Here is a 20,004-nt window from a genome sequence, read left to right as displayed (position 1 = left end):
CAGTCTTGTGACTCTATATTAGACTTGCCAGAATATAAATTTGACAAGTTTACTTTCTGCTTTTTTTTTTTATCAAGAGCAAAAATTGTTTTCTCTGTTCACAGTGACTATGGTTCTCTGATGATTAAAATAGTTATTGGATTTGATTCTTAGATCAGAGTTTTGGTGTCTAAGCAGAAAAAGTAGTTTTAAAAAGTTAATTGTGTTCTTTTGGCATTACATTGTGAAACTCTTTCTGGTGTATTTTTAATAATGTAGTTTATTACTCTGTGTCTTTAAATAAACAGCACTACTTGATATCATATTGGTAAATATATATATATATATATATATTAATAGAAAAAAGAGGTATGACTATGATATTAATAAAATAACACAATTAATAAAATGTAACTCTCTTTATTTTATGTTAGCCACATACCTTATTGTAATCATAAATCTGAAAACATTGTTCTAAAACCCATAGGAAATTCCTGAGGGAACCCATGGCTCAAAAGAATTATAATTCTCTTCAGGTTTCAGCACTATAATCAGCTCTATTGTGGAAGGTAAATTGTCTTCGTAATTTATAAGCATGTGTATTTGTGTAAATACACGTGTATAAATATTTATATCACTCATTCTTAAAGTATATGTAAAAAGTAAATGCATGTGTTTGTACAGACAGATTTTCATAGCTTAAATTTATTTAAATGAAAATACACTCTTAGCTTGTTTTATTTGGAATATACACTGTTCAAAATTTCACCTTAATTACTTTATTCAAATTCAGGATTTTTTTAAACTTATTAACTAATGCAAAAACAAATAATCTATAAATGCCCCCATAATGTTAGTTAATTCAGTGATAAAAGTGACAGATGACAGCTTTAATAAATGGCCTGGAGGACTGCTGGGAAAGAGAGCAGCAGGATGCAGGTGAGAGAGAGGGGTGAGAATGACTCCACCCCATCCAGAATAGATGGGTATTCCCTGATAGTGTTAATCAAGAAGTCGGCGAAGGGAGAGGTCCTGATGAAGACTGTGCTGTTGGAGAATTGCGAGTTCATGCCACTCCCAGGGGTAATGGACAAAAGGCCAGCCTGGATCCACATGTCATTCATTCTACACAGCAGGGGGATGCCGTTATCATTCTGAATGAGAGTAAGAAAGATCGTTACTAACTTCATACTAAACACTCAGTGGAACATAGCCAGGAAACATTACAATTGGACAAGGTGGTATGTAGTATCTCAAATGTGTTTCAGTCTGGAAAATCAAAAGACAAGCCTGCAGATACCTGCTGAAAGCTCAAAGGCAGTTGCTCTGTGCAGATGTTGATCAGTGAGGTGCTTGAAGGATCGCAGTTTACAATGGTGGTCTGGAGTTCCTGAAAAGATGGTTCCCCTTAGGAGGAAAGAAAAACGAATGGGAAATAAATATAATTCTAAACAAAACTTTGAATTTACTGAGATAAAAATCTGCATAAGTGGTTATATAAACTCACATCCTGAATTCAAACCAACTACTGAACATTGAGTACCAGGGCCAAAGCTTGAATGATACATGTCAATCGGAAGATTGGCAGTGTAATAAAACGGATTAGACAGTTCCACAAGTGCTACACCATTGCCGTAAATATCTTCGAATAAGACGTTTGCCACGCGAGCCGACATGACGTTGCTGGAACAGTCCCACTGGACAACATTGAAGCTCACTGTCCATCCATCCGTACCCATGAATCTGAAGAATGAGATATTGAGGTCAGGGCGCAAATCTATGTCAACCTATGTTTAGGTCACTGGTTTCATATGAAATTAAGTTTTCCTGTTTTGATTACCTGGAAAAGCAGCTAGCAGAGGTCATGACGAATCGGTCATGAACCAAAGTTCCTACACACATAGGATAACCGTTAAAAGCTAGAGTAGCCATCCATGGCCATGCACCTGCAGAACCTCCGCACAATGTCGCTGGAGAGAAAAGAGAGAGAGAAAGGGTAAATAGAGCTTACTTGCACTTTCCCATTAGCTCCCAATTTCAATAATATAATTTTGCTTTATCATGGTGATGTTAACAAACTTACGTGTAGTAGGGCAGTTCACAATCTCGTCTGGAAGAGGAGCGGTGGAGGTAAAAGTGACGAAACCAGCTCCGTCCTGTCCGATTTGTCCACTGATCCACTGCTGGTACTGAGAAACTCTGGCATACACACCAGGAATTTGAGGCAGAGCACAACCTTCGCCAAAACTCACAACGCCAGCCTGGATCCATGTAGAGCCCTGTTTGATGACCATTGGACCTCCAGAGTCACCCTGTACAATGACAAAGAATTAATATCTATCTCTCAGATATTTACTATTTCTAATAAATGTAGACAAATCATTCCATGTTGATCTTGTTGATACAAATATATATATATATGTGTGTGTGTGTGTGTGTGTGTGTGTGTGTGGTCCTGGTAAACCCTACGTTATGAGGCAAAAATGTCATGTGAGGGCCTTTTTTGGTCCCCGTGAGGAAAATTATTAATCAGCTTATAAATCAAATTATGTTTTTTTGGAAAATGTAGAAATGCTGAACATTTTCTGTGATGGGTAGGTTTAGGGGTAGGGGTTGGGGTTGGGTTAGGGGATAGAATATACATATATTATTATGATTAAATATTATTAAATTAAGGCAAGGCAAGTTTATTTCTATAGCACATTTCATACACAATGGTAATTCAAAGTGCTTTACATAGAAGAAATTTAAATAATCAAAACAAATAAGAATAATTAAAACAGTTTAGAATAAAAAATAAAATAAAGTAATACTGGTCCACGTCAATTTGGGTCACAACTTCTTTTATTTTTTTCTCGGAATCGTTCCTGATGCATCCCTGGCAAACAACCCTATGTTTTGTTAGTATCCCTAACTGCCTGATTCACTAAATTCGGGGATCCCCTATCTGAGAGGGAAGAGATTGAGCCGGTTTACGGTGCCACTGGACCTCTAGCCCAGGGACGTACTCTGCTGGGGTGGTGCTACACCAGTAATGCCCAGCGGGGCCCCCACAGAGCACGCTTCGTGTGCGCTGTCTGCTGCCGTTACCCTTAACGACGCTCTCAGCGACTTCTTATACTCTCAGCAGTATAATCAACTTACTCATTCACTCGCCTCATCGGAGTGAAGACTCTCACGCTCTCCTTCAAAATCTCTTCCAGAGATTATAAAAAAAAAAAAAAAAATTAAAGCAGTACAGTAAAAACAGTCAGACGAACAGTGGCACAGTGCTCATTCAGCAAATGCACAGCTAAACAGATGTGTTTTGAGTCTGGATTTGAAAGTGACTACTGTAGGAGCACATCTGATCTCTTCTGGAAGCTGGTTCCAGCTGCGGCTGGCATAATAGCTAAAAGCAGACTCTCCGTGCTTAGAGTGAACCCTTGGTATTTCCAGCTGATGTGATCCTAATGATCTGAGTGATCTGTTAGGTTTATATTCAGTGAGCATATCTGCAATATATTGAGGTCCTATTGAATGATTTATATACCAGTAATAATACTTTAAAATTAAATGAACTTAACAAGTACAAGCCATGTACAATTGATACCTGGCAGGAATCTTTTCCACCTTCCGGCAGTCCAGCACACATCATGTTGTCTGTTATTGTTCCACTATAAAGACAGTTACATTTACTATTTCCAACCAGGGGCACATCCACCTCCTGTAGGATTTGAGGTGAAGGAAGGGATACTGGGAAACAGAAAAACTCATCAGTAACACTTAAATAACAAGCTGAGATGATTGATTGATTCTGTTTCTAAAGATCAGTATATTACTCAATCACATTGACCCTATTTACACCTAACATTAAAGGAATAGTTCACTCAAAAATAGGAATTCTGCCATTAATTACTCACCCTCATGTCGTTCCAAACCCGTAAGACGTTCATTCACATATGATGAACAGATTGAATTTACATTAAATTTACATGAAACGTTCATGAACTCACACATCAGTTGTGGTAAACAGAAGCTCAAGCGGTAACACTTTATAATAATGGTCCGTTATTAATAACTAACTATGCAGGAAGTAATGCAGGACTAAGGAGTAGTTCTACATTAACACTTCAGCTACTACTATTAACTAATATACAAGCTTAACTAATCAGTAAGTAATATCAAATTTAGGAGATTATTCCTTATTAGGTAATCAATAATTACTTAATGAGATTAGCCTCATTAATAACTATTAACTAACTGACAAATTATCAAGAACATTATCGTGTGTCTGAGACGTAATCATCATTTTTACTATGAATATAGTCATAAAATACATCACTATTTACTCAAGTGTTACCCTAGTCGGTAACACTTTATAATAACTACACGCTAATAATCATTAGTTAAGCATGAGTAAACAGTTAATTCATCATTCATAAAGCATTAATAGACATTAATAAGCAGTTTATAAATACAGCTATAAATGCTTTCTTCTTGATTTACAAGCATATAACTATAATTTATTTAATAATTGTATTTTCATCCTTTATTAATGATCAATGTATTATTTCTAAATGAATAATTGCATTTTTTATAAACCAGTTGTTTAAGAGTTTTCAGTGGTTCATTACATTACTTAGAACGTGTAAGTAAATGATTAATAAACTATTTAAATGTACATTCATACATCTTATTATTCAGGTGATGGTTACTTAGTGTGTTAATAAATGCTTTATTAACATGTATTTATGCTGTAATTCAGGGTTAATTCGGGTAGTTATAAAGCATTTAGTAGTGGTCAGTTAACTATGTTTGTGAGCTCATCTAAAGTGAGGACTATTCATGCCTTGTAAAGCATTTATAAAGGAGATTTAAAGGCTGTTAAATATTTCTATGTTCTGTATCACTGTGTTGTGTTTGTTTCATTTTACTGTTTAGAAGATTGATGCGCCTTCAAATCTCCTTTATAAATGTTTTACAAGGCATGAATAGTCCTCACTTTAGATTAGCTCACAAAATAGTTAACTGACCAATACTAAATGCTTTATAACTACCTGTATTTACTACATTTACTTACACTTTCTAAGTGATCTTATGAATGACTGACAACTCTTAAATAACTGGTTTGTAAATAATGCTATACTTCATTTAGAAATTATTAATTGATCATTAACAAAGTATGAAAATACAATTATTAAACGCATTATAGACATGCTTATAAATCAAGAAAAAAAGTGTTTATAGCTGTATTTATAAACTGCTTATTAAAGTCTATTAATGCTTTATAAATGATGAATTAACTTTTTACTCATGCTTAACAAATGATTATTAGCATGCAGTTATTATAAAGTGTTACCCATTATTCTAAAGTGTTACCGCTCAAGCATGTTTGGTTGATGTGAGAGAACAAATGAGGTTCATTCCCATGTGTTACGCAACAAAAACAATGAGGTTAGTTCTGGCGCATCAAGCAGGTTCAGTTGAACTTCAGTTTATGTTCGCTCATGTTTATATGTGAATAAAAGTCTAAGTTCAATCTGTTTATATAATGCGATCGAAACGCTTAAGGAAATTTGGACTAAACCGCTCGATTCATATGTATTAGTTTTACGACCTCTTCATGAACTTTTTGAAGCGTCAAAGTGGTAGTTGTGTAGCTGTCAATGGAAGGACAGAAATGCCTCAGATTTCATTCAAATATCTTCATTTGTGTTTTGAAGATGAACAAAAGTCTTACAAGTTTGAAACAACACGAGGGAGTGATTATATAATTGAAATTTTTGGGTGAATCCTTTAACATGCCTTTTGGTGATTGGATTGCTATTGTCATCATTAAAAGCCAGGTTTAAATGCATCCAAGGTGCATTTTTGAATGCAAATGCGAAATTTAAAGGGGCCGTAGACCAGTTATTTATCCTTATTATGTATCATTGATTATAGTTTTTTCGTTGTAATTAGTTTTTAAATTTCCGATTTTAATTTTAGTTACAGTTGTAGTCGTTTTGATAGTGTTAGGCCTATAATAACTCTGCCATAGACTCTGTAAGAGTGTCAAAAGATCACATGCTTTATGTTACGACTTTAACATAACCCATCTCTTTTATATTAATTTTTTTAAAATCTTTTTGTCTTGATCTTAGGAATATTTAAAAAAAAATTAAATTCAACAATAACAGGCTTGGCAATCTCCTGCATTTTAATCGCTGTCACCATGTGTCCACTGGTTCGGCGCTGAGTGGGCATTGCCAATACATGCTTGTGCGGTATCCCATAGTGGTATCCTATAGTGTAAAAGTAGTAAGAGTAGTATGCTAGTATTCTTAATTCAACCATTGCTCAACTTTATGCATATGTGGCATAATGAGCTAGAAGCCCATTTGTCCGCATTATAGTAAGTGACGTCATTAATCTCTGCACTTGTATTTAGGCTTGAGCGCGTCTTTAGCATAGACAGTATAAGAAGTGGACAGAGCCATCTCATTGGAACTCAGTTCAATATTAAAGGTTCTCTAAGCGATCCTGGGTGACGTCACTTCTTGTTGACGTTCGAACTATTGTCAAACAAAACGGAGGCTAGCTAGACCCTCCCTCCTCCTCATCCGCACACTAACCCCCCAAACCCCGCCCCCAAACCCTTCTTGTCGGTCATTGGCTGGAACAGTTTGTTATGTTTCGTGGTGCGGGTAAGCCCAGTTTGTTTTTGTTGCTGTTTGTGGAGCCTGGGGTGTCTGCAGAGACCGCGTTTTTTTACGGTGTGTTCAGGGGACAGGCAGCTAGCGGTAAGTGAGGAGATGTTTACTGTATGTGACAAAAAAAGGTTTGGCTTAAAAAACGCGTGACATCGCTTAGAGCACCTTTAAGGCCTGTTGGTGGATTAACTCTTTTTTTTCTTTTTCTTTTTTTTTTTCTTAATCCACCTGCTAGCTTGTGTAACCCTCTCTCTTTTCTTTTCTTTGTGGTATGTGTGTGGTGTGGAGAGTGTGTGTCTTTTAGGAACTGCGGCCCTTTTTGCTTGGGGAATTGACCGTTCCTCTCCCTGTTTTGGTGGTGGTGTTTACACCGTGTGCCGTGACTGATGACTTCACTGGGGCTCTTGTGCTGTGAGTGTGTAGTGCGTTTGAGGGGAACGTAATATCTTTTGCGAGGGCACCTCTAAATAGAGGCCGCAGTTTTCTTTCTGTGAACATTGTGTTTGTATTTGATTGTCTGAGGCTTGTCGCCTTTCTGTGTCTGGGTTTTTATTATAAATTATAATAATATATATATATATATATATTTTTTTTTTTTAAACAAGGACGCTAAAGACTCCAGTCTCTAGCTTCAGTCACTATAGTGCGCCTCTTGAGATCAAGTGAGTGAGGTCTGCAGTGCACAGCTCTTACTAGCTGGCCTCCGTAATATACACATGGTATATATATGCATGGCCCCTAAAGTGTCAGACATCGAGCACCAAGTGGTAAGCATAAAACATTTTTCTTGATTCTTACCTCCTGAATAAATGGTTCCCCAACCTGTGACCCACATCGTGTCATTGTTGAAAGTGCTTCCCTCTGCAGCCAGACAGACTGGTCCGATGTAATTAGTGAAGTTCACAGGTGAGGAGAGTTGCAACAGAGCCATGTCATTGTTATGAGTTTGTCCATTGCCATAGCTTGGATGAACTATGAGTTGAGAGACGTTTCTGGACACCTCGTTTGGATTGGGTTGTTCTTGAGACTGTCGCCCCAGGTACACAGTAATGCTTGAAGCATCAGTCCTGCAAGGAGGACATGACCAAGTGATTACAATCATGATATTCATCAAGAAGAAGCAAACATGTTATTGAAGATCTTTGTGTTGGTTACCCTGGAAAGCAGTGAGCTGCTGACAGAACCCATTGATCGTTGATTAGTGATCCACCACAGAAATGACTTCCATCCGCGTGAAGGCTGACCTGCCATGGCCAAGCGCCAGCGGACGCATTAATTCCCCCCACGATCTTTGTGTTGAGAGGGGCTCTGCCACATGCTTCAAACAAGAGAGATAAAGGAACTTCATTCTGACGCTCTCAGGAAAAAAGTGAATATGTTACTCAATACATTTTATTATTATGTGATGATAAATTATTTACCCGGCTGGCAGTCGCACCCTAGAGAAATTGAAACAAGACCAGTTATTAAAAAAGACAAACCGATGTTCAACAAAAGTATCATGGGTTGCTTTAGTAAAATCCAAGGAAGATATGCATGATGCACAATGAACAAATAAATGATATTTAATATAGACAGAGAGCAAGATTACACAGCCCATTCTCATCCCTAGGCGTCATGAAACTGACGCCTTGGGAATCATTTTGACCATGCTTCAATATTCGACGCTTTAGGCACCCTTTAGCGTCAGTTACATGACGCGATCCTAGGGCGTCATCTTACTGACGCTTTACCTTTAACGTCAGTTAGATGACGCTATCTAATCGTAACCCTACCCCAGACCTAAACCTACCCGCGTCATCTAACTGACGCTTAGGTAAAGCGTCAGTAAGATGACGCCCTAGGATCGCGTCATGTAACTGACGCTAAAGGGTGCCATATTGAAGCATGGTCAAAATTGTCATTTTAGTGACGCCTTGGGGTGAGAATGCGTTGGATTACACCACACATTCCAAATAATGTTAACACATGACAATGAACTGAGCAAGAGGCTTAAATACACAGGATGATAATAAATGGAATGAGGAACAGGTGTGTCACTAGTCAGAAACCATAGGCGTTTCTCAATATCAAGTACGCAAAGTTCGGACTTGCCAAGATCAAACTCCTGAGAACGGGAGGACGCAAGTGCAAATATATATAACAAAACAAACTATAAAACACAACCCTGCCTCCTTTCGTTAACATAAAAAAACATATTAATATGTGGTTCAGGCAATATGTGCATATCTGATAATCTTCACTGTAATAAAATAAAATATGACATAAAACACAACCCTGTCTCTTTTTTGTTAAATGTCAGTTTTAATGATCAATAATAGCCATTTTAAAAGTAAAAGTAAAGGTATAAGAAGCTATAAAATAAAGTGAAACAATTCGGTCAAACGTACAATGTCAGCGGTCTAGTAGGCTACAATGGTAACGTTGAATAGCCTAAATATATAAAGTTACGAAACTTTCCAAAACGATGTGACGGAACAAATGATAGATTCATGAGACCAAAGATCGCCAGTTAGATATACACAAGACAAATTATATCTCAAGTTTAACCACTACAGAGCCATTAGAGTCAGCGGCAAACATCAGAAGGACTAGCCGAGGTAAGGATGTTCTCGGCGGGGTTAATGAGCACGGAGCGCCCGGTGATCGCCTGAATCTTACAACTCCGAAAACGTCAGATCAAATTTTCAAATAGGAGCTCTCTTTATAAATAAACCACAGACTTAAGCTTTAAACAACTACATTCTTGCCTGAAAAACTCTTAAAATTACATTTCGTGACACAATGACAGTAGTATTTTTAAATTACGCGGGTGGTACGTGCAAGATGCATTCTGGGATACCTGGATGACTTAAGTCCGCACAAGTCACCTCTCGATGCATCCTTGATAAAAGGGGCGGATCAAGAACACATCCGGGGATTTGAACTTTACTTGGGTGAACTTTGAATAGGCTTTATGCACAGCTTCACTACTTCCTGAACTTCAGCCAGCCCTTTATTTCCTGTCTGTCATTATTGGACAAACTGATTAATCCAGGTGTGCCTGATTATTGTTACTGAGGCCAGGCACACCTGGATTAATCAGTTTGTCCAATAATGACAGACAGGAAACAAAGGGCTGGCTGAAGTTCAGGAAGTAGTGAAGCTGTGCATAAAGCCTATAGGTCAGGGGTCTCAAACTCAACTTAACTGGGGGCCGCTGGAGGTAGAGTCTGGGTCAGGCTGGGCCGCATCAAGTATTCCACAAAAAATAGTATTCAAGTATTCCAAAAAAGGAGCACAACTGATCCAATCTTCTCAATCTTTATTATTAACGTTTCTTCTGAACTGTTCCTCTGAATTTGAACATTCCTTTCTGTACATGATTGGTTCTTCATGAGCTGTCCTTCTGACAGTTGAAGTTCATTTTACAAACTTTCTTTGTCTATAACACATATTTGTAATATTTATATTTGCTTATGTCCTTTTTATTTTCTTTATACAACACATTAATGATATTGAATGTTTTTTTTGGAAGGCACATTTCCTTTTATTAAATACTTAGAAAAACAATTATTGCTTTTGAAATACAAATATTTGCAGTCATGTCTGCCCGTCTTATTGAATTCTTTCTACACATGTATAGTGTCTCAGGCAAATTACTGACTGCACAAATCAAAGCAAACCTTCTTATCAACCTGTTAGACACATATTACAAGCTCAAAATGATTATTCTCACATTGTTTTAAAGCAGGGTCTCTCTCCAACACGTCGCTCGCGAGCTACGAGTAGCTCGCGGCCTGATTGGTGGTAGCTCGACAAGGGGCAGTTCACATATCGCGCTCACATATTTTGCGAGCTCAAGTTCGTTATTTCAAATGTAGGTGCGCGTGCGCGGCAAGCGCGCTCATAATTGAAGCGACGCGCTCATTTTTTCCAGGCGCGCAGTATGTTTGTACTTAGCGGTTGTCTATGGCAACTATTGACAACAAACCCACCGTATGGTAGCCCATTTAAAACGCGGCACACGCAACGACGGGCCGCACTAACATTACACTTTAATGTCAAGTAGGGGGCCACAAAATGCGGGCCGCGAGTTTGAGACCCCTGCTATAGGTCTTGGGCAGCGACCGATGACGTTTCACAAGTCCACAAGAACACGAGTACAGACAAGAACACATATTGAGAAACGGCTCATGACAGCGAAGGAATGACTAGAACTAAGGTAAATGGTGACAATGAAAACTTAAAACTAACGTAAAACTTTTCATGCGTTTTGATTGTTGATTTACACGACAACAGCGTTTTGGAAATGCAAGCGTTTGAAAATGTGATTCAAAGTGCAAGTTTTGAAAAAGATACCGTTATCATCTCCTTGTAAACTACAAAAACACGAATTTGTGAAAACGGTGACGTCATGCGTATTACGTGTTCAGTCTATAGGCGCGTACTAGTGTTTCTTTACAAAGTGACCTCGCAAACTACTGGCCTGAATAATGCAGCGTTTTTAAACATTTTCGTGGATCCGTGTGAATGGGGAATGTTTTGACAACACTGTGTCTGTATGTCACGATTAACAGTTGGAGTGCCCTTGATAGCCACCAGAGGGCACTCCACCCCAGACTATTGCCACATTGCCCCGGACTACATTATACCCATAACCCACTGTCCGGACTAATCAACCATGATTGTCATCAGCTGTTCCTCATAGCCTTGTAAACTCTGTGTATATAAGCCTGGTTCACTCTGTCATTCACTGTGAGGTTTTGTTAGCCGTTTACTCTGCATCTCTGAGCATTCTCCCAGGTTTCATTGTCTGACTTGGTTCTTGGATTTTTGCCTGTTTCTAGGGTTCCCTTTTTGCTCTGACCCCTGTTTGTTTGTTTGTTTGGACTGCCTTCCTGTGCTTGACCCTTTGCCTGCAAGATTACGATTCTGGATTACTCAAATAAAGCTGCATTTGGATCTCAAGCTTTGTATCTCAGTCTCAGAGCAGTTTGTAACAGAGTATGTGAAAAAAACAAAAGGAAAACCTTTTCTGGTTTTAGAACATCGTTGTTGTGTAAACGTACACTAGACTGAAAACTAAACAAGACAGAAACTAAACATGACGTGACATGAAGTAGCTTATAGTATGTGAGACTCATATTATCTGCTAAGTAATCTCAGATATGAATTGGAAGGAAAAAAAATTATTGTAAAAGTAAAAGCTATCTATTCAAGAATATTTTCTGCAGAATAATTTAGAAATTGACTATTAATTACTGTATTTGGTAACACTTTATAATAAGTATACAGTAATAAAGTACTTAAAAATCATTTGCAAACTATTAGTTTATAGTTAATTCTTGTAGTTTCTCTACATTGTTAATATATCAATATTTACATTTACATTTATTCATTTAGCAGACGCTTTTATCCAAAGCGACTTACAAATGAGAACAATAGAAGCAGTTAAACTAACAGTAGGACAACAATACGTAAGTGCTATAACCCTTCTCAGTTTAATTTTAGTGGAGAATGAAAATATGGCTAATAAAAATAGTGAGATCTTCGTTGATTGTCACAATTATTATTGTTTAATTAGCTCATATGTAAAGAGTTAGATATTGAGTTAGATAATGTTTTTTTATGCTTTAACTTATTAACTAAATAGTTCTCACTTTAGATTAGGTCATGGAACATAGGAAAATGTCAATTATGCCTAGAGTTCCCGTAAACCACATATATCAACATGTATGTGTGTGCTTAATGTATTTGTAAACATTTTAAGGAACACTGAATATGAATGCCATTAATGTCTAATACAGGCCTAATAATGTGTAATAAAGCACTTAATTAATGACATTTTCCCATTTTCCATGACCCAATCTAAAGTGAGAATTGTTTACGCCAATAACCAATTAACAATTTCTTTACTACAAGCTACTTAAACAATAATAATTCATTAGTGTTAATTACAGTGACAATAAATGAAGAACTCACTATTTGTGTATAACCTATTAATGTAGAGAATACAATATATTAACTATGAATTAACTATAGACTAATAGTTTGTTAATGAGTTGTAAGTACTTTATTACTGTATACTTAGACAAATAATTGGTAACACATTATAAGGACCACATGAAATAAAGTATTCATAACTTTATAAATAATTATAGTATTTCGTCAAATGCTATATTTTCTTCTATATTTAATATAAGTAATAAAAAAACAGTCATTAAGAAATATAATAAATATAAGTAACTCAACTTGTAAAAAATAGTTTTTGTATTTTTTAATTGTATTTATTTTGTCAGGAGTAAGTGAAAGAATTTCTAAAGAAAATTTCTATTGAGATAGGCATTTACCTTTGAATAGGAGAGTGACCACAAACACCAAACTCAGTTTCCAGAACATCTTCATATTGCTGATATCAATGATGACCGTGCCCTTATATATCCCTTATGGCCTGATGCCTACACGCCTCATTTCCTCAGTGAAGTCCGGGTTACCTTTGGCACACCTCAACAATTCTTGGAAAGCATTCAAGCAAAGATTCTTTCACATAAATGAACAAACTTGACTCTCAACACATACCAGCATATGAGCTTTAAAGGACATTTTGATGTTCATGTTTTATGTACTTGCTTTAGAAAACAATAACTTTACGAAACAAAATTAAACCTGTAATGTTTGACTTTCTTAAGCATCAAAGCTTTGTCTTTAGATCATTATTTTGAATAATGTAGTTACTCTTATATTGAATAATTATAGTTATTCTTCTAGTATTCGTATAGTGCCTTTCCAAACATAATATTGATATCAATGTACAATATTATAATTCATTAATCAAGTGCAAAAAGAAAATATGAAAACCTCATTGCTTTGAAATTCTCCCATAAATAACAAGTTCTCACATATTTATTTTACAATGAAACTGGTTTCCCAGGTTTTCAAAGAAAATCACATGTCAAGTCTCAATCAAAACTATGCAGTATCATAATAGATAGAGTTGAAAAGAAGGTGTGTTCACTTATTTTTTTTTACTGTTATTTTAGTATGTTTAGAATGGCCTTAAAAGTCTTTGTGGTGTCAGATCTGTATGTGTACAAAGGTGCAATGCTAAAAATGACAAGCACAATGAAATGAAATCTTTCATCGGAAAGGTTTCTTATATAACAATGATATATGCAAAAAATATAATTTCAGCTTAATTAGTTAAAAACTTAAAGTATATATTATTTTATTATGTTATACAGTAGTGGCCAAACGTAATGTCCTTTATTCAAATATCATTAAAAAGGTGTTAAAGATAAAGTAAGCATATTGCAATTGTTTTATTTTTGATAACGCAATGAAACATGCCAAATTGTGTGGACATCATTTTTGACCGGGCAAGAATTGATGAAAACATGCAAAAAGAGAACCAACGAAATATTAACAACTGATTATGTTGTAGTGAATGTTTTTTCCCTTGAGCTTTTTGTTTTTCAATGCATTTCTTTTTGCATATAAAATAAAACCTGTTGCTGTATTTTGCTTCTTTTTTTTTACCAAATAATTTTGTCAGATAAATACCTTAACCAGGTTTAATGTTTTGTTCCTCCCTCATATTTAAAATAAATAAATAAATATTAATAATGTAAAATAATATGATTAATCCCCTCCAGACATCATTTTGTCCACTACTGTACATTGTGCTTATTTATTTTCTTTTAAACATACTTAAGGACATAATATCTTATTTCTTACTCTTGGGAAGGCTACTTTAGTTTTCTATGTTTTTAGTCTTTTTACTTTTAGTTTATACTTTTAGTATTTTTTTAGTAAGTTAAGTTCCAAATTACAAATTAGTTCCAAATTATTCATTCCTTCTTTTTTCATGGGACCAATTACACTGTTTTTGCTTTTTGGAAAATGAACAACAATGGATTATATGAACTTAATGAACAGACAATAATTGAGAATATAGGAATATATCCAAAGTAAAAATGCTCCGTCTGATTTGACTTTTTTGCATAGGTTGTTCATGGTTTTCTGTGCTTTGAGCAATCAAAGAGCAAACACTTTAGAAAGTACAAGTCAGGAACCATCGCATACAATGACAATGTATGGCAACTGAATGTGGACAGTTCATTCAAACACCTATAATTTATTACATATTTCCTGTAGATGTCAATTTGATTGGATTATAAGAACATTTAAGCATTTATTGTATATTTTATTGTAACTATATTTTAAAATTAAAATTTAACTTTTGTATGTAATGTAAATGAATTTGTTAAAAGTCGTGCAAATCTCAACACTTTATCTTAAGTAGGCTAAAGCACCAAGTCTTCGTACATGCTTTTGGTTTGATTTTGAACCCTGGCCAACTGGCTGCAATCTATCTATCTACCTATCTATCGCTAAAGAACATTTAGTTACGATATTCACAGGAATGTCAATCAACACAGGTTTGTTTTTCTGTCATGCTGTTTACACTGAGCTTATTTCCTCTATGCTCTACCTCTAAATCTAACCATCAGACAAAACGTCTGCATTTTGAGGTGTTCATTGAGACCCTGAAAGTGAATTCATAGCTTTATGCCAATCCCGGTTTGATTTTAAAATTCTTTGAGAAGATACAGATGTAAAAGGAGTTTCAGCACAGTGAATGGTATGCCACAGGTTGGCTTGTTAGTTGAAGCTGATAATGGAAATGGGTGAGGTGAAACAATTGAAAGTATGCTTGTTTGATTCAACAATGCATGCTGAACATGCGATGTCAAACCTGACATGATACTGGTTTAAAGTTACAGACTCAGGGATGGGCTGAGTAGTGTTATACCCTGAAAGTACCACAGCACCTGAGCAAATATCACAATATCATTTACTCTGAGGTAAGATTATTTGAGGAAAGACAAACAAGAGAATGTGTGATAACACTTTTCAGCTGAACAGTTGATATGCTTGACAGAGTTCTGAGATACAAGTTAATGTGGGTAAAGATGACATTTAAATTTGTTTCGTGTTCACTTTATAAGTGTAAATTCTCATAAATACTTACGAATGAATTTGTCAATGTTTGCTTTAAGAGATTTTTATAAACTACAAAGGCTAATTTTCTTACCACAATAATTATTTAATTTACAGCCATTTTGAATTTAAGAAAACTATGTTTACTATTTAAACCCAGGCTGTTTATCCAATTGCATGGAATTTCTTTGCATCATCTAAGTACCCTTGTGACAAACACAGATATTCTCATGTCTAGTTTTGAGTTATTTCATGGTCATGTTTCATGTTACTAGTTTTGGTTTTTGGTTCATGTTTCATGTCAGTCATGTTTCCTGTCTTGTCATGTGATTCCCTTGCCCTCATGTGATCCTAACATGTGCTTCCCTATAGTCTTTTGTGTCATGTTGGCTGAATCCGAAATCGCCCCCTAAACCCTCAATAACTAATCCCTATGTTAGTCCACTAATAGGCCTACTGTTCACTTTTTTTTTTGTGATCAATATTTTTTATTTTAAGTTAACATACCAGATACAAATCAAAGCTCACTGAACTATATACAAACAGATGCCATGAAAACTCTCCACCTATAAGAGTATATATATATATACAGTATATAAAAATAAAAATAATAAAAAAAAAATATATAAAAAAATAAAAATAGTAATAACAATAATAATATATATATAAATAAGGAATTACAGAGAGAGGGAGATGTAGGATGTCAAAATCTTAGTTCTTCTAACAGAATGTTTGCAATTTTTGTCCAGCTCTGAATAGTATTGTCATTTGCGCCATTGACCTTGGCAGTGGTGCCTTCCAACAATACAATGTCTCTGAAATACGATAACCAGATGAAAGATGTTGGTATGGATGGCTCTATCCATAGCTTTAAAATAGTCTTTTTAGCAGCCGTGCTAGCTGACAGTAAGGCCCTTTTTTGATGAGCATTCAGCTGAAGAGCGGAGTCATCTAAAAGTAGAAAAATCAAGGGGTCTTGAGGTATGTCCAAAAGAAGGATTTTTGAAAGAACAGTATTTACATAGGTCCAAAAAGGAACCACCTTTGGGCATTCCCAAAACATGTGTAAATAGGAACCTATTGTAGCAGAGTTGCATAAATGACAGTATGGATCAGATCTAGCCTTCATCCTAAATAATACACTAGGATAAGCCCTATAATACATTTATAATGAATCATCTGGTGAGCCAGGTTCTTAGATGCAGTGAAACATCTGGCCCATACCACATCCCAGTCAGGTTTAGCTAAACCATCCCTTTCCCAGGAGTGGACAGCTGGAATATATGAGTATTGCAGAACAAGAATTGAATTATAGATCTTAGAAACTAAGCCCTTGGAGGAGGTATTAGGGTCCAGCCATTTCCATAATGGATGAGGTAAAATGTCAGTGGTCCAAGGAACGCCATATGCTTTCAGAGCTGACCTCAGTCTCAAATATAAAAAAAAAAGAAAATCCAGGTAAAGAAAATTCTAAACTTAATTCCTGAAACGATTTGATGCCATTTTCACAGAAAATGTCCTTCAAGGTAAAAATTCCAGCATCCGACCAAGCTTTAGACAAAAGGTTTTTTACCAGTACACAGACAAGAGTTGTGCCACAAAGGTGTAACTTTAGTGTATAAGAAGGGGCCTCCCATACTTTTCTCAACCTTTTTCCATACCTCGAGGGAGTACTCTATGATTGGTCCATACATTTTCTTAGAGGATTTAGAAACACTTACAAAGGGTAAATCCTGTAGGCGAACCGGATGGGTGATATTCACTTCTAAATCTCGCCACGGAACCCGGGAATCAGGGTTAACCCAGGTTTGGATTGTTCTTGTTTGGAAGGCTAGATTATAAATCTTAAAATCAGGGAATGAAAGACCTCCATCAAGTTTCTTACGCTGCATCGTTTTAAGTCGGATTCTGGGTTTGTTCTTAATCCAGATGAAACTAGAGATAGCCGCGTTGAGTTCTTTGAAAAATAAAACAGGTGGTGCTAGCGGTATCATAGAGGACAAAAAGTTTACCCTTGGAAACACATTCATTTTAATAGTAGATATTCTTCCATGAAGAGCTAAACATAAGGGGGACCACCTATCTAAATCTTCTTTGATCTTATTCAGGAGAGTTTGATAGTTAGATTTAGAGATAAGATGAATTGAAGGAGATATAATGATGCCCAAATATGTAAACTGTTTGACTACGGGGATCAAGGGAGGTAAGTTACTGGATTCCTGATTCGCTGCGTCATTAAGGGGCATTAATGCTGATTTATTCCAATTAATTTTGTAACCCGAGAGAGTACCAAATAAATTAAAAAGTTTTAAACGTTCAGGAACAGACTCAGAAATATTGGAAACATAGAGCAAGATATCGTCAGCATAAAGAGAAATTTTGTGCGAGGTATCTACACAGATAATGGGATGTATGGCTGATGACTGACGTATTGCTTGAGCCAAGGGCTCCACTGATAAAGTGAAAAGTAAAGGCGATAATGGACAGCCTTGACGAGTACCCCGACTAAGAGCAAAGGGTAAAGACATTAAGGATCCCGTAAGAACACGAGCTGAACAGCTATTGTAAAGAGTTTTAACCGTTTTAATAAATCCTTGTCCAACCCCTGCGTATTCAAGGACTGCCCAGAGAAAGCTCCATTCAATTCTATCAAAGGCCTTCTCTGCGTCCAGTGAGATAACTGCGGAGGAGGCTGGATAAGAATCGGATCTATGAATGATATGTAAAAGTCGCCTGATATTATCGGACGCCAATCGGCCTTTGAGAAAGCCAGACTGATCAAAGTGAACGATACTGTGTATGCATTTATTCAGTCTGAGAGTTAGAACTTTAGCGAAAAGTTTAGCATCGGTGGGGATTAAACTAATAGGACGGTAGCTAGCACATTCTAAAGGATCCTTTCCTTTTTTAAGTAAAAGGGTTATCAGAGCTGTGTTTTGGTCCCTATGTAGGGCTCCGTTTTCAACTGCAAAATTAAATGAGTTTAAAATAAGTGGTAATACTATATCCCAGATAGCAGAGATTAATTCAGGGGGGATTCCATCAATTCCTGGAGATTTTTTCTTGGGCATAGAGTCTAAAGCCAACTTCAATTCTTCAAGAGACAAGGGACAATTTAACATCTCCTGATGATGTTCATCAATTCTAGGAAGATTAAGCTGTTGAAGAAAGGATGTATGTTGCTGATAACTTGAAGAATTCGAACTGTATAGTTGTTCATAATAAGTTTTAAAAGTCTGCTTTATATCTTCAGGTTGGGTGCATAAAGTGTCTTTATTCTTTATAGCGTGTATGACTGCTCTATTTTCCATTTGTTTGATTCGTAGTGCTAATAATTTACTTGGTCTCTCACCGTTGAAATAATAAGATTGCCTTGTTCGATGCATAATGAATTCAGCTCTGTGCGAAAGCAATCCTTTTAGCTCATATTTAATTGCACAAAGTTCTTTCTCCTTCCGTTGACAATGCTTGTTTTTAAGGTCCTGTTCCAATGTCTGAATCTGATCCTCCAACTCATTTATGCGGCCAATTCTAGATTTTTGACGAAAAGAAGAGAAAGAAATGCATTTCCCTCTAATAAAGCATTTTGTTACCTCCCATAAGGATTGCGGGTTGTTTGAAGAACTCCTATTCAAATCAATAAACTCAACTAAGGAGGTGCGCAATTGTGATATAAATTTTTGGTCATGAAGTAAGGATGTGTTAAATCTCCAACGTTTACGTCCAGAGGGAGAGGAAAATGGGAAAAGACATAAAGTTACTGGTGAATGATCTGAAAGAAGAAGGGGTAATATATCTGCGTTGTCAATAAATGGAATATATACAGGAGATACCAGCAGATAATCAATGCGTGAGTATGATTTGTGGCGTGCTGAAAAGAATGTATAGTCCTTAGCGCTATCATTCTTTAGTCGCCATATGTCACACACATTGACTTGTTTTATAAAATCATTAAACAACTTTGAGGGGGTTAGATCAGAGTGAGATATTTGGGACCTATCAAGTAAAGGATTATGCACAGCATTGAAGTCACCACCTATCACAAGATAATAGTCACCAAAACTTAGTATCATTCGAACAAGCTGTTGATAAAACTCACTATCATTTTCATTTGGGGCATAAACTGAAACAAAAGCGCATTTAATATTGGACCATGTACCGAGTATACAAGTAATACGACCTTCTGCATCACTCTTTGAACAGTGAATGGAAAAAGGAAGGCGCCGAGCTACCAATATCAAAACCCCTTTAGTTTTCTTGGTAGACGAAGAAAAAGAAACTAATTTATAGTGCCTATTCTGAAAACGATGCACGTCACAAACTTTCAAATGAGATTCCTGTATTAATACAACGATGCTTGTTTAGTTCG

The 20,004-nt window shown here is 36.1% G+C and overlaps 1 protein-coding gene across 1 annotated transcript; it reads right to left on the bottom strand.

Annotated features, from left to right (window-relative positions):
* Positions 1 to 666: 666 nt before the first annotated feature.
* On the bottom strand, positions 667 to 7,989 carry zgc:165423 (uncharacterized protein LOC100101646 homolog). The gene is made up of 8 exons (XM_056261598.1): positions 7,809 to 7,989; positions 7,452 to 7,720; positions 3,572 to 3,714; positions 2,063 to 2,291; positions 1,820 to 1,949; positions 1,487 to 1,722; positions 1,280 to 1,386; positions 667 to 1,133 (listed from the first exon to the last, which is right to left on the bottom strand). The coding sequence occupies exons 2-8, from the start codon at positions 7,582 to 7,584 to the stop codon at positions 870 to 872; spliced, it is 1,242 nt and encodes a 413-aa protein (XP_056117573.1). The 5' UTR covers positions 7,585 to 7,720; positions 7,809 to 7,989; the 3' UTR covers positions 667 to 869.
* Positions 7,990 to 20,004: the final 12,015 nt, after the last annotated feature.

The sequence above is a fragment of the Rhinichthys klamathensis genome, unplaced genomic scaffold (assembly GCF_029890125.1).
Source record: "Rhinichthys klamathensis goyatoka isolate OS25496 unplaced genomic scaffold, OSU_Roscu_1.1 h1tg000184l_1, whole genome shotgun sequence".
Taxonomy (NCBI): domain Eukaryota; kingdom Metazoa; phylum Chordata; class Actinopteri; order Cypriniformes; family Leuciscidae; genus Rhinichthys; species Rhinichthys klamathensis.
Note: the sequence above shows the minus strand (reverse complement) of the source record. Positions and strands in the feature narration are given on the sequence as shown.

Bases quoted from the DNA above. Each gene is read 5' to 3' on its own strand.
- zgc:165423 (XM_056261598.1), bottom strand. From the start codon at position 7,584: ATGGCTCTGTTGCAACTCTCCTCACCTGTGAACTTCACTAATTACATC. The intron at 2,292-3,571 runs GTATCAATTGTA...GTCATTGTACAG, and splicing joins GTGGAAAAGATTCCTGCCAG to GGTGACTCTGGAGGTCCAAT. The intron at 1,723-1,819 runs GTAATCAAAACA...CTCATTCTTCAG, and splicing joins TCTGCTAGCTGCTTTTCCAG to ATTCATGGGTACGGATGGAT.